General features: G+C 40.2%; 1 protein-coding gene across 1 annotated transcript; it reads left to right on the top strand.

The window, feature by feature from the left end:
* Positions 1 to 1,693: 1,693 nt before the first annotated feature.
* LOC308280274 (zinc finger protein 775-like) lies at positions 1,694 to 13,647 on the top strand (the record flags this gene model as incomplete). The annotated part of the gene is made up of 5 exons (XM_080720534.1): positions 1,694 to 1,734; positions 6,891 to 7,025; positions 7,322 to 7,402; positions 8,512 to 8,622; positions 13,613 to 13,647. Exons 2-5 carry the CDS (start codon positions 6,917 to 6,919, stop codon positions 13,645 to 13,647), a joined length of 336 nt encoding a protein of 111 aa, XP_080576660.1. The 5' UTR covers positions 1,694 to 1,734; positions 6,891 to 6,916.
* Between the last annotated feature and the right edge of the window lie 2,273 nt (positions 13,648 to 15,920).

Raw genomic sequence — 15,920 nt, 5'->3', positions numbered from 1 at the left:
CTTGTAGATATTCCTTGGTGAGCATAGCCTCTATCCGCCGCTCTACTGCCCCCTGCCTGCAGGTTAACGTGGTGCAAGATGTGTACATCTATAAATAACCAAGTTTGAAGACTTTATTACAAGTTTGCATAGGAAAAAAGGTACCGTTTCATGACAGTAGGCCTACAGTTCACTGGTACAATGTCAACTAAACGGATTAAACCCTTCAACCCCAATTGGGGTCCTTTTTAAACTCATATAACGTGGAATGACAGACAAATAAAGTTTGAGCACACAAAGTGTTTATCAGAGATCATCAAACTTGTATCAAAAGGTTGATTTTGGAACACATTCAATTGAATTGAATTGAATTGAATTGAATTCATTTCAATTCATTGAAAGAGCTTGCTTTATTGACATGTGCAAATATATGTTTACGTTGTCAAAGCAAGTGTCAAAATAAAAACAATTAAAAACTAAATATCTATATTGCATCTTGGAAAACCAAGCCTAGCTTAAACCAAATATGTCATTTCCGAAATCGGCAAGGGAATTGTGTAGCAAAACACTTTTTGAAGCTTGTATGACTGCAGGATGTTGCAGTCCCGTTTTGGAAGGAATAGCAGCAAGGGATTCAAAATAGTAGGCCTACTAAAAAAACAGCTAGTGTTCATTAAAAGAGGCGGCAGGCCAGTTTCAATTGCTGTTCTCTTCCCTTCTCTTCTGTCTTAATTATGTGGAAAAAAGTCAATATATTCCAATCATTTGAAATCAAAACCTGTCAAATGTCTAATATTTATAATGTAAATCTATCCAATTAAATTACTAAATTACATATATAATGTCATTTGTCAAACGCAGTGATTGTTTTCAACCAGTAGATGGCGGAGACGAATCGTTGGAAACCCCCCATGCGTGGGGGCGAGCGATGCCTAGATCCCATCGTCTAGAATAGAAGATCCGATCCCATCCATGCGATTGGGTAGTCCCTTGACAACCAGTCTGTGAGAGCCAATCGCAGACAGCCAATCTAACAGACGTCCCTCCGGACCATGGGATTTAAGAAAGACAATTTTGTGCGGTCCTGGTTCGTTGTGCGCCTCCTCCTCCTGACTGACTGACTGACTGCGTCCTGCGTCTAAAATAGCAGACGTACAAGATCACAACGCGTTGCGCCGTGACGCGTTGTGAGCTTGTAGGTCTGCTGTTTTAGATGCAGGACGTCAACGCCGATATATCACTGAAACATGACGGTTGTATCTCACGCCCGTCATGTAAGAGGTTCAACCTGGTGAGGAGCAATTATCCAATTTGCCACTTACGTCCATAAAAACGTTACATTTTCAAAAATAATTTGCTTAGAAAAGGCTGACGAATGTCACAATATAGTACGCTTACGAATACTTGCATGTATATTCCGTATTGTTTAATAAGAAGCATTTAATCCAATCAGTTGCCATTAAAAAAATGTTATCAGAGTGCAGTACACCTCACAACCGATGGGGTCGCATAGTTGAAAGTTCAAGTTGAGAAAAATCCTTTGGAGTGGAGAGGACATCAAAGAGATTCTAGAATCTCTTTGAGGACATTCAAAGACTCAGCACTGCAGCATCAGGATCAGGAAAACATTCTATTCTCAGACTCGGAGCTAAAGCAAGGAGCGTTTAAAGCTTGATGCTCAACTTTGGTCAAGATCCCCAGACCGTGGATGCAGCAGCAGTTGTTGCTGAACTGTAGGTCTACTCTTTATTTCAGGTAAGAATGACTTGTGTTGATCTGCTGGTTGTTGTCAAGTTAAATTGTAATTGTCTCACAACAACGCGCTGCCGTTATCGCCTATTGTGTTTAGCACAGCTGCTAATGTTAGTCCTGTGTGTGATTATTGTGTAACTCCGTGGTTTATTATTTTATTAGAAAGAACAAAGAAAAATAATCTACGAACAGTAAAACGTAGCCCTGAATACAGGACGGTCATATGCCTGTAAAACGTAAAGGTGTGGGAAATCGATTCTAGATGCATCGCGATGCAGCTTGCTTGTAAGCTTGTTGTCTTATTATTTTTATTTTTGTATTAGTTTATTTTCCGGCCTCGTTTTAGAATAAAGTTGTGAAGCTATGATAGGCACAATAGGCTGTAATTTAATGACAGTTTACAGCGTTTACGGGAATATTATTGTTTTTAATTTATTCTGCTACACCATTTTCCGGATTTTCCATTTATTCCTCAATTTATAATTTAGGCCTTTAGCAGAGTGATTTACAACAAGCAAGGTAAGGTAATACATCAATACAATAAGCAAGATAATAGCCTACCCTACATCAATACATCAACATCTCTCTCCCTAATTTTGTGGAAGTTTTTAATTGTTTGTCAAAGAACTGTGTGCAAGGTAAGGTGAGGTCACATTGTGATTCTACTCACAATTAAAACAAAAAAAAGGGGGGAGTACAGTTTCATGACAGTACAGTTCACTCGTACAGGACAGTACATGGTCAACTAAAAGGAGATCCAAGAAAGCCTTACAGATTATTTACACTGGAAACTTTAAGATGAAGGAAAAAATAGCTGATCTACAAGCTTGCAGGTCGTCTATTTTCAATTTTCAAATCAAAAGCCGTCAAAGTTGTGAAACTGATTTAGATGCTAATGTGTATTTAACTCATTGTTCCTGGGACCCCCTGGGCTGGAACCCCCACCCTCAATTTCCTGCATTCATTCTACAATGCTGCAGCTTTTCACATTTCCATTACAGTAGGCACTGGCAGTAGGGTAAAGCAGGGGTCTTCAACAGGGGGTCCGGGACCCCTAGGGGGTCCTCAGAGTTACTACAGGGGGTCCTCCAAATCTTTGTGTGATAGAAACCTTTTTCTCTGTTTTTATATTAACCATTTCAACCCCAGCATCCATATTCGAGCTTGCAGATCGGCCCATTTTCGGCAAAGAGCTTTCGTGTAGTGGGGGGAAAGAGCAGAGTACAGAGTAAAAGGTCAAGTTTACTAAGTATTGACGGTTCAAGTGGTTAAATATCTGAAAACATAAATTGACATGAATCCAAAATACACTGATGATTGTGCTGTCAAAAGATGAAACTATATGGAGTCTATTAACAGGTTATGGGGGGTCCCTGCTTCATCTCTCTCTAAACTAAGAGGCCTCTCACACGAGATGCGATGTTGCATCAGATCAGATCTCGGCCCCGGGGGTTTATCGGTGTTCATTTCAAAGTATATCCCGCTGTGCCAAGTGAAATATCTCAGACCATTACAAATGAGCCAGATATCCTGGATGACCACCCCTAGCGATCTCGGGCCAGAGTTGAGTGGGGAAAAAGTTTTATTTTATTTTTTCTGGCAGTTGATTGAATAAAGAAACAAGGCTCCAGCCTCGGTTCTCAAACTATGTGTCCCGACCCAACGTGGGGTCGCGGAAGGTGCCATGGGCTCGCACATTGACGACCATACTACTGTGTATAACGTCTATTTGACCTTCAACTATAAAATATATATTGTTTTTTATGAGACACAAATTAGGCTATGCTCCCAAATACATTTTATTACCTTCTGTTTGCATATGCAATGCGTCCCGCAGTGCTGCCAATCTGTTGAAGGTGAAAATCAAAAAAAATAGCGAGGTGAAACGCCATCAAAAGCCACCTCGAAGATGCAGGTTGGAACTCATTTATATGGAGCTCAAATTAATCATTACATCATTGCGCGAAACTAGGCCAGATAAATAATTAGCGCATCAGTTCCAGGTGGTGGTCCGCTCTCAAAAGTGGCCAAGCTTCTCATCATTGAGAATGCTTGCAGGTGTGCATGTTCAATATAGGAAATTGCCCATTACATCAAAGTGAGCCTTTCTCCGCACTCAATAGGCCAAGTTAAACTTGAACTCGGTCTGTGACTGTCCCACCTTAAGCGCCTTCAACCAACACTGTCAGAGTAGCACTTGTATAGGTCGACTTAGAACCCTTTTAATTTACTAATATATTAGGCTGAGTCATGTAATATCCATCTTCACGTTCGTTGATAGCCAAAAAAGCAGATACAAGCTCACAATGCACTGTGCCATGGCTGCGTCTACAGAGAACAGATCTGTTATTTTGGGAACATAACCATGCTGCGCATTTTGATGACCAAATAATCCTGTGTGCACTGTAATATTACGTGGGAATGATAAACTTTTTTGAACAATAGCCTAAATTGCGTGGTGTTAATGAGTTGTGGTCGTACAACACCAAACAAAACAAGAAAAAAGACCGCACGTAGTAAAAAAGAAAAAAAAAATCCCAAGGAATGTATGTCTCTCTGACTTTGAGTATGATGACATTATATGAATAATAATGTTGCATATAGCATCAACCAGCATTTTAACGGCAACCAGCCAGACATTAAACAGACATGAGCTTAATCAGCTAATAGCAATAACGTAATTGCTGGACTATAAGCCGCACCTGAATATAAGCCGCACCAGTTAAATTTAGAAAAGAAAACAAATCTATACATATATAAGCCGCACCTGACTATACGCCGCAGGGGTCCTTCTTGCTTCCTGCTAGAGCGCCCCTGGTGGACGTTAGCTGTATAAATCAATATATAAATCCTTGTTAAAAACCATTGTAAAACTAACAAACTGGCCGTTAGCTGTAAAAATCGTTATATAAGCCGCACCTTTGTATAAGCCGCAGGGTTCAAAAAATGGGAAAAAAGCCGCGGCTTATAGTCCGGCAATTACGGTATGAATGTCCAAACCTCGCTGTTGTGGGCGTGCAGTCGCAGAAAAAAAAAAGTTTAACCTCTCGCTTTTTTTACTGTCCCACCACCTCATCCAAGCATAGAATAGGGACTAATAGGCCTAGGTTCCTCAATATCATTTAGCTGGGGACCCCCTGGAACTCCCCAAGGACTGGCGGTGCTCTTTGAGGACCAATGAACAAACTGACAGCACGTGGAGAGGCGCAATGATGTGCCCGCAGCCCGCGCGTAAAAGTAAAAATCAAACCTCGGTTCGAAGTGGAGCGGTGAATCTGTATGTGTGTGTGTGTGTGTGTGTGTGTGTTTGTATGTGTGTTTGTGCCTGCACAACAGCGCCCCTCCTTTAACATGTGTGGCCACTCAAGGTATTGCCAGACTACGGACGGACACGGCCAGCCAGCCAGCCAGCCAGCCAGCCACCCACCCACATACCCACGGACATACCTGTCTATTGGGAGCGCTTTCACCGCTCCAAAAAAAAAAAGAAGGAATGCAATGGAATGTCTCTGACTTTGAGTACATGTTGCGTGAGAGAGTTTGAACTTGAACGATGCGCTACATCGTGATTACATAATACAATTAATTAAAAGGGGAAGAAACACGCAAATTAACCCGGGATATATTATTGTGATTTCTCCTCCTATAGCTCTCTCCCTCTCCTCCGTTGTGAGCTTGCAGATCGGCTATTTTTCATACACTGAAACTTGTTGAAGGATGAGTCAGTGTGATGCCAGTCAGATAGACCTATTAGCCTGTTATATTATTTTGAAAGGGGCAGCGGTTCTCAAACTATATGGTAATATGGATAATGATGAAAGGGTTCACTTTGCGAACGCTACTTCAGTGGAGAGACGACATGGAATAAGCCCACCTACCAGCCAACTTTCTACATTGCAACTCCCGTGCAGTCGGAGAAAAGATGATTTCACAGCGAACTCCAAGATGATAGCCCAATATATTATTATCTTTTATAAATATAAAAAATATATTATATATCCCCATGTGTTGTCGTGGGGAAAGGCTTTCGTGAGGTGATAGAATAGGCTACAGTATACACTGCCTTGTCGCCAAATGACTGCGCAGAAGAAAAAAATCGAACCTCTGTTCGAAGTGGAGCAAAAAATCGAACCTCTGTTCGAAGTGGAGCTGTGTGTGTGTGTGTGTGTGTGTGTGTGTGTGTGTGTGTGTGTGTGTGTGTGTGTGTGTGTGTGTGTGTGTGTGTGTGTGTGTGTGTGTGTGTATGCAGTTGATGCTCAGGGCAGGCTAGACTCAACAGCACCTCTCTGGTCACCCAGGGTACATACAGGCTACAATCAGACCCACATACATACCCACCCACATACCTACACACACGGCCACGTAGGGTACATACAGGCTACAATCAGACCCACATACATACCCACCCACATACCTACACACACGGCCACGTATAGGGGAGCTTGTGTTCCACACAGCTCCAAAAAGAAAAAAAAAAAGAACGCTATAGGCTATAACGTTTTTGAACAAGTGATTACAACATTTTAGGGAGAAAGTAGGCTAAAGTAAAAAGTAAGTAGGCTAATAATAATAATAAAAGTGTAGGCTGTTCTATTGTGAGGTGACAGAATAGCCTACACTCTGCGCAGCCTAGGGAGGAGCTGGCTTCATATAATCTGAAGCAATCCCGTGCGCTCATTCAGACGACAATAATAGTAAAGGATTCCTACCCGATGACCCGAGAATATCAAGCTTTTTTGATATTATCGGGAGCGCTCCCGACGAGTCCCGAGGTCATAAAAAGCTAATTAACATAATCCGATCGTGTCGGGGTACTGTTCAAACCCAAGACCGATTCCGGGGCCGACCGAACGATTTCCCCGGGGGATCATCCCGACAATCGGCCCCGGGGAATCGGTCCCGGGTTCGGCCCAGTCTGTACGGGCCTTAAGGGGTCCTTGGACTGAAAATGTTGAAGACCCCTGGGGTAAAGCATTTACACTGGTAAAGACAATAGCCAATCTACAAGCTACAGCTGTTGTCCGCTTTTACATCTGCGATTATGTTTTCAATTTGTTCAAATCAAGATAGGGACACAGACATCATGACTAATGATGTCTGTGATCTTATAAAAACTGAATGACACCTTAATTAAACATTTTTCCTGGTGTCTTCCACAGACCAGAGATCTACTGTAACGTGAAAGATGGCCTCCAGAACATATTCAACGACGTCAGTGGAACAGCAAGAGATGGACCAGGGACCTGGACTGCTTGATGCAAAGCTACAGCCTGTTGTAAAGTTGTACAGGATAGGTATGTATACAGTACTACTCAAATCTGAGTTCCCAGAAGTGTTTTTCTTTCCGCCACTAGGGGACAGAGAAGAACTTCTGGGCCAAAACTATGATGACGCAATGTAAGCTTGTAAATCTAGGGTATTTGGGGCGTATACAACTATACGTTAGGCTTTAAGTGACATTACACACACTCCCTACTGTCTACTTGAAGAATATTAGGAAATTCTAGTAAGGAAGAGTTGAGTTAATGAACGGCTAAAACGTGTTAATTCATCCTGAACTGGCCTGTCATTTTCAATTCCTTCATTTCAGACCAGTCTATGGAGTCCAGACTTCTGGTGAAGATGAACTCTCCAGACCCAGCCAGGGCTGTTTCTATTAAACAGGACCTCGGTAAGTTTCATACTATTTCTATTTCGAGAATCAATTTATTGTTACACATCACGGAAGTGGGTAAAATAGTTTTTGTGTAAGCTCCAACATTCTTTGTTTTTAGAAAAAGAAAAAATAATGCATGGTAGAAAGGGGTTTTCATTTAACTGAGGTAATTCTTGATTCAAAGTATTGAAGGCTTGATTCAAAGTATGGAGCATTGGTTCTCAAAGTGGGGTCCTTTTTTGGGGAATGTTTTTTTGACCTGAGCTCAGAGGAGCGCACTTTCCTATTTTTTGTTTTGACTATTATTTTGAAATGAAGACATGAAGACAACGATTAATTGTCACTCAAATAATTGCGATTAAGGATTTAATTGTGTTTTTGTCGTTGACAATTACATTTCTGTTCGGCTTTTAGGCTTTAATTTGCACATGGCAGATATGACGCATAACCTAAATATACAAAGAAATTACTGACATGTTTCACAACTTTATACTTTGAAAAAAAAAAACATTGATAGTGGAAATAGTCGATCTACAAGCTCACAACGTGACTCACCGCGATGTGTAGTGAGCTTGTAGATCCGCTATTTCCACTATTTTTTTGAAATGTGTGAAAATGTATGAACAGTTTTCAACATGGAAACGATTATGACGATTATAACCAAATAATTGCGATTAGACCATTATGTAATAATTGTGACAGGCCTAGACATAGCGAGCAAATTGTCAACACAACAATTGTTGTTTGGAAGAAAGAAATTATAGAAACAGATATCCCCAAATCTTGAATTTTTGATTTACAATTATTTGTGATAAAGTAGAATATTATTTTCATGATTTGAAATAAGAGACAAACAATTGAGCTCCCATTGCAGTTTTTATTGCATATAAGGAACATTACAGAAACAATATACAAATATTGGCTGCACCAAAACAGTGTCATTGCTTGATGCAAATCATGAAATATCTTCTGACCTCTCTTAACAATGCAAGTGATTGTAGTAAAAGGTCTGCTTCAATCTTTTACGCAAACGATGATAGGAAAATAGTGGGTTGACGTTATTTTTGCCTTGAATTGCCTGATGCATGCACAAAGCCGACTCTATCATGTCTACATTTTCTCAGATACCTGTCCTGCCCCGTCCTCGGTTAAACCAAGACGTCACTGCTGTGACCAGTGTGGGAAAAGCTTCATTACACCGACTAGTCTCAAAATACATCAGAGAATGCACACTGGCGAGAAGCCATACTGCTGTGAACAATGTGGGAAAAGCTTCGCTACAAGTTGTAGTCTCAAAACACACATGAGAATTCACACAGGAGAAAAGCTTTACTGCTGTGACCAGTGTGGGAAGAGCTGCACTACAAGTGGTCATCTCAAAAGTCACCAACAAATTCACACCGGAGCAAAGCCTTTCGGATGTGAAAAATGTGGGAAGTGTTTTACCTCACGTGCATATTTAAAGACACATAATTACACCCATACTGGAGAAAAACCATATTGTTGTGACCAATGTGGGAAAAGCTTCACCCAAAATACTCATCTCAAAATACACGAAAGAATACACACTGGACAGAAGCCTTACTGCTGTGACCAGTGTGGGAAAAGTTTCAATGACAAGTCAAATTTCCAAAAACACCAGAGACTCCATACTGGAGAGAAGCCTTACTGCTGTGACCAATGTGGGAAAAGCTTCACTCAACTACCTCACCTTCAAGTACACCAACGAATTCACACTGATGAGAAACCCTACTGCTGTGACCAGTGTGGGAAATGTTTTGCTTCAAAGTCATATCTCAAAGTACACAAAAGAATACACAGTGGAGAGAAGCCTTATTGTTGTGACCAGTGTGGAAAGGGATTCACCACAAGTGGTAGCCTTCTATTACACCAGAGAATTCACACTGGAGCGAAGCCATACATCTGTCTCCAATGTGGGAAAAGCTTCAGCGTGATATCTCACCTTGCAGTCCACAAGAGAACTCACACTGGAGAGAAGCCTTTCAGCTGTGATCAATGTGGGAAAAGCTTCACAAGCACCAGTCAGCTTGCAGGTCACATGAAAATACACACTGGAGAGAAGCCTTTCGGCTGTGTAACGTGTGGGATGGTTTTTGCTCGTCGTGATGTGTTGAAAACCCATCAGTACCTCCACACTGGAAAGAAACCTTATTGTTGTGAAGAATGTGGGAAAGACTTTGTTTTTGTGAGCCATCTTTTATGCCACCAAAAAACTCACACTGGAGAGAAGCCTTACAGCTGTGAACAATGTGGCAATAGCTTCACTTCAATTAAGAATTTGAAAAGACACCAAAGTATTCACACGGGAGATAAGCCTTACTGCTGTGACCAGTGTGGGAAAAGGTTCATTACAAAGTGGGAGCTCAAATCACACCAGACCATTCACACTGGAGAGAAGCCTTACAGCTGTGACCAGTGTGGGAAATGCTTTGCACAAACGTCTACTCTTAAACGACACCAAAGTATTCACACTGTAGAGTAGTGATGCAGGAATATCTCTTCCTGTATATTAGATTTCAAATTTGGTTATATATACATGGTTTTAAAATATATATTCATCTTTGTTTTTGAAATGTATTTTAGCTGTGTAACTAAAGTTTTGAGGGGGGGCTCTCGAACTAAAATGTTTCAAACACACTGTTTTTTGGCAGCCATTATCAACGTTGTGGGCCTCAGCACCTCAACACCTAATTCATTCTTAATTTCTTATTTTTCTTTTTTTGGCTCATGCATTTTCATTTTGCAGATAAACTATTGTATCCCAGTTGCTTGCAAACATTTCCATTATGTATTAACAAGTTAATGGCTTGTTTGATTTGATAGATAGAAATAAAATGAATAGTTTCCTTACAACCAGCATGTTTTCTTATTAACATGTTTCATAATCATTTATTGTCTGTTTGGGGCATCTTTTTTGCCTTGCCTGTGAGCTACATTATTTTATTTTTATTTTGTATTTTTTATAAACAATCTTCTAAACCATAACTGTTTTCTGGTTCAGTCTGCTTATGTCTGCTCCTCTCTGCTCTACTGAAGAAAATGTTCATGTAGTATATCGCATGATATAACTTCCATAATTTAATGAATATAAAAAATACAATTAGAAGGAATGACAGACTACAGCCAGATATGTGATGTCAAAGTTCTTTATTTTTGTTAAGTTGCTTACCTGAAGCATTGAGTATTGAAAGTGTGAACTTTCCATGTGCTTTTTGGAAGATTACTTAAATGTATGTATCTATTGCTATTATGCTTGTCCCTTTTGCACATTCGATTAGATATGCACATTACCTAAACAGTTAGATATTATCTCTGCTGTCGGGCCGAAACCTAACTCCAAAATTTAAATTTTCGGGAAAATGAGTTCAAGTGGAGTTAGGAGGTTTTGACCGAAGGGCTTTTTACTACTTTTCATTGGTTCAATATTATTTTAAACAACACACAGGGGTAAAGGGTGTTCAATAGCACATATTTATGAAAAAAGAGAGGGCCAATCGGGTGGAGTTAGCTCGTTTGGCAGAAAGTGTGGAGTTGGAGGTTTTGTCCCAAGCACTTTTAACTACTTTCCATTGGTTCAATATTATTTTAACCAACACTCAGATCATGTAAAGGGTGTTCAATAGCCCTGATTTATGTCAAAAACCTCAAAAATGGAGTTAAGAGGTTTTGGCCAGACAGTGACAATATGCACCAACTGCACTCTTCTGGAACGACTGCATATTGATGAACTGATTGATGTACGTGTCTAATACTAGTAAGACGCCCTAAGGGCGAAGGTCGCACACAATGGGCACGTGCTGGCCTTCTTGATGACATCAGGGATCTCCATAAATGGGCATGGATATCCAGGTGATGATAATCAGCTGTTTTGATAGTCAACAATGTGATGTCAGAACAGCTATAGATACTGAGGTGTCAACTTAAAGTTTAAGTGTATTGAGGGTATCTGCACATTTCTAAAGTGACAATTTAAGGACTTTTTAATACCTCTAAAATGAAAAATTAAACATTGGCCAAACTCTCAAATATTAGAGGCAGAAATAGTGAAAATAGCAGCAATATGAGGCGTTGTGAGCATGTAGATCTGCTATTTTCACAATAGAACTGTGTTATACAAAGTGTAATGCCTCAACTCTTAGTGCTTGTCAAGGTGGGGGCCCCCAGTTAAAATGTGATGATTTTGGGGGACGTGACCTGAAAAGGTTGAGAACCACTGATCTAGGTGATGATGTATCCATATCCATGTATGGATATCCAGGGTTTGATGAGGTCAGTGTCGTGATCTTCATATACGGAGATCCAGGTGATGATAGTCAGCAGTCTTGATTTGCAAACGAATTCTGTCTTGGCCATAAATGGAGCATCCATATATGGTAAATTGCATGGGAATTTCCAGATATGGGCTTATTATTGATCAGGGATCTCCATATATGGGCATAGATATCCAGGTGATGATAGTCAGCAGTCTTGACTGTCAACAATTTTATGTCAGAACAGCTATAGACATTGAGGCGTTACGGACAGATGGACAGACGGACTGACTGACAGACAAGATGTGCCGGTTTTCATAGTAAACTGCGACCTACGGTCACAACAATGCTGTATTATGTAGTCAAATTAAAATAGGGGGATATCAATAATCAAAAGCAGAGGCATTGATCCTCATCACCCCCCCTTACCTTAGCCCCACCCCCTTGTTTCCCCGATCCTGTACATATTTCTTTGCTTGCTATTTATTACGTCCATGAATTAAAGTCTTATTTGGGATGTTCCTTTTAGGCAGGGTGTTTAACTGTACTTGTACTGTACTACATTTTAATTGCATTGACTATACTGTTCTCCATTTTTGTCTAAAGAAATAATCAATCAATCAATCAGTGTTGCCAGATGTATGATAATTATTGTATTTGTGCTATCATTTTGCCCTCTGTACGATGTACGATTAATGATTCCAAAATTGCCCAAATGTGCGATCATTTTGCCATATCACGAAAAAAGTCTGATCATTTACTAAATTCCCTGGCTGCTGATTCGGAATCTGGTTTGGCTTTCAGTAAATCTGACCCTAGATCTGTACTTGCAGATGCATTAGATGCATTAGGACAGGGGTTCTCAAACCTTTTTAGGCTGTGACCCCCAAAATAAACATATTTGAACTGGGGACCCCCACTCTGTCAAGCACTTGGAATTGTAGGTATTACATTAATGTGTAGATAAATACTAACCCTTACTTAATATTTGACAGTTTGGTATTAAAACGGTCTCGAAAGTCCTTAAATTGTCACTTTAGAAATGTGCAGATACCCTGTATACACTTATAGTCTACTGTGTGTTGGTTTGTTTACCATTGAGTGAGAAAACACCATTAAGCTAATCATCTGGGGACCCCACAAAATTAAATGGGGACCCACTTGGGGTCCCGACCCCAAGTTTGAGAACCACTGCTTTAGGAACACTGGTCATCTTCAGGCTTTTATTTGTACCGTGAGGCGTTATTATGGATCCCACGTCAGTTCTAGGCAAACCCTGCTGTGATTGGCCAGATGTTGGATTTGATTGTCGTTTTTGCACTATATGCCTAAACCCAGACCCATAGAGAGAGAGAGAGAGAGTTCTGACACTTACGTCGACTCCCATTGTAAGCGTGGAAAGTGGACGTGACGTCACTATTTAGCGTACTGGAGTCTGATGATATTCTTGCTGCTCTTCAGCCTTGTCCACCTTTATTGTAACCGAGGCATCTTCACTCGCTGGTAAGTAGACTAAATCATGTCTTTTCCCCCCTTTTAACACATTCACAGGCCTCTCCAGGTTAATTTAAGTCAATAACAATTTAAAAGTCAATAAAGTACATTTTCTTACATTAAACATTAACTAGAGCCGAGTACGTGAAATAATAATGTTGCCAAACTTTGAGAGGCCCGTGAATGCGTTAAAAGGGGTAAAAATATGTGATTTAGTCTACCTACCAGCGAGTAAAAATGCCTCGGTTACAATGAGGCTGAAGAGCAGCAGAGGCTTGTTAGGTATGTCACCAGGCTCCAGCGACGCCACTTCCAGTCTGCGGTGAGATCAAAGCTCTCCTCTTTAACAGCTGTCTAAACCTAACCCTAACCTTGGTAAAACACACACCAAATCCGGTTGCCTTCTCATGCTCCCTCCCGTGCTCCTATCCTCTCCTTTCCTCTCCTCTGTTCAATATAGGAGTCATTCACCCTCAGACAACATCAGCTACCTGACATACCGGTACGTTCATCCTCATCAAACAACTCCACTCTCATTTGAAAGGTAAAGGAGTATCATTCTTCATAACACATTACATGTACAGTGTGTCAATACAACTCTGAAACACTTTTCACAGTTTACAGTATGTATATAAACACTCTGGATTTTGCTGTGAAGGAATTGTAAAGCCCATTATTTTAGTCTTTTATTTTATCAGTTAGTTGGTGAGTTGGGTTAGGATATTTATCACTTACGTGGTGAATTGGGTTAGGTTATTTATCATTTGTTGGTGATTTTTTTTCTTTTGTTTTTGTACTGTAAGGTGATTAATAAGTTAGTTACTGTAGTGGGTCAGTTTGGTTCCTTTCAATGTCATCCAGTGAGGTTGTATACTGTAGTTCATATGTCAGCTTGAATCACATAATTACAGAATAAGCAGCCAAAAAAGCTAATGAAAAACACATAGGCCTAACTGTGTTAAACCTTATCTAGAACACTTAACATCTGCAGTTTCTCCCATTAACTAGAACATTTAGGTCATGGAAGATTCATATTTATTCAGAAGTTCTTCCCTATATCATTGTGCAGCACATTTTCACTTGATGCATAAAGTAATAAAGATTTATTTTTTGTCCCATATTCATATTATGGCCACATACCGGTATATTATGCTCTAAAGGTGTGAAAAAACGTATTTATAGCCTTTCACCTCATCTAGAAACCCCTAACCCTGCCAATTATTAACTCCTCAGTAAAGCCACCTGCACTAGGCTACTATCTGCTAGGGTTAGGGTTAGGCCGTATAAATAGACGCATACATGCACGCGCACACGCACACATTTGGAGCATGCACGCACGCACGCACACGCACGCACACACACACTTTCTCGTGACCCTAGATATGTGGCAGTCTTTGAGCTCTCACATTTCAACATTAAAAAGTAAGTTCCTCAGTGCTAATTTAAACCATTATGTGTACACGACACAAAAATAAACCCATAAGGGTTTCATGTCATGTCTTGGTATTTTATTATTTGTATTCCATGTGAAAGTCACATTATATGAAATATCTTCTATAGCTTCATTTAATAATTAACAGAAAACTACAACTGCATTTGCTCTTTAGCAAGATCATATAGATATTCACTTAAGTAATGACTTACAGATGAGACGTCATTATTAAAGATGTCTTACTTTGCTTCTGTCATCAGATCTGTACACCTACATTTGGCATATTAGGCTGAAATTGTACACATGCTAGTAAAGTAAGCCTGATAAATGTATCAAACATGCACAAAATTCAACAGAACACAGGAAAATATATCTATTAATACGTTTTGGGGAGAGGACCCCCCAGACCCCGGTTTGGGTCTGGGGGGTCATTTCTTACCCCCCCAAAATAAATCTCCTGGATTCTGACAGTCCAATGTTGACAACCCTGGTTGCGACGCATTGTGAGCTTGTAGATCTGCTATTTTCAAATAATTTTTCAACGTTTTACTCATTGAAAAACCTGTGAAACAAGACATTCTGCTGCATAATGAGTACATTCTAATATTTTTGATACCAATACTTTTTTACTTTTACTCAAGTACGTTAACATTCCAAACTTCTACTTTATTGCAGTATTGATATTTTTTACTTTAATAAGTAAAGAAATTGAGTACTTTTCCCACCACAGTTCATTTAGAAAGGAACGGCTCCCTACTGTAAACCGAATCCTATCGTTCATTTCAAAGAGCCGTTCAAAAGACTCGATTCGTTCGCGAACGTCCCACCTCTATCGCGTAGTTGAAAGTTGAGAAAAATCCTCTGGAGTGGAGTGGAGAGAGAGAGGACATTCAGAGAGCCTCAGGAGGAAAACATTCTATTCTCAGACTCGGAGCTAAAGCAAGGAGCGTTTTTAAAGCTAGCTTGATGCTAACATCAACTTTGATGTTTCAGCGTTGGTGTCCAATGTAAACAGAGTATCTGACTCTGACTCAACGGCACTGTGGAATCTGAGTGGATGCAGCAGCAGCAGTTGTTGTTTAACTTTACTCTTGGGTAAGAATGGCTTGTGTTGATCTGCTGGTTGTTGTCACGGCTTTGTTGTCACAAAGTTAAAGTTTAATTGACTTTTTATATTGTGTCTCACAACAACACGCTGCCTTTATCGCGTGTTGTGTTAGCATAGCTGCTAATGCTAGTCCTGTGTGTGTGTGATTATTATACTGCTTTGCGTTTTACTGTTCGTAGATTATTTTTCTTTGTTCTTTCTTTAGCCTCCTCCTGCCTTTTTGTCTAA

Source organism: Nannobrachium achirus (assembly GCF_963921795.1).
Source record: "Nannobrachium achirus genome assembly, chromosome: 24".
Taxonomy (NCBI): Eukaryota; Metazoa; Chordata; class Actinopteri; order Myctophiformes; family Myctophidae; genus Nannobrachium; species Nannobrachium achirus.
Note: the sequence above shows the minus strand (reverse complement) of the source record. Positions and strands in the feature narration are given on the sequence as shown.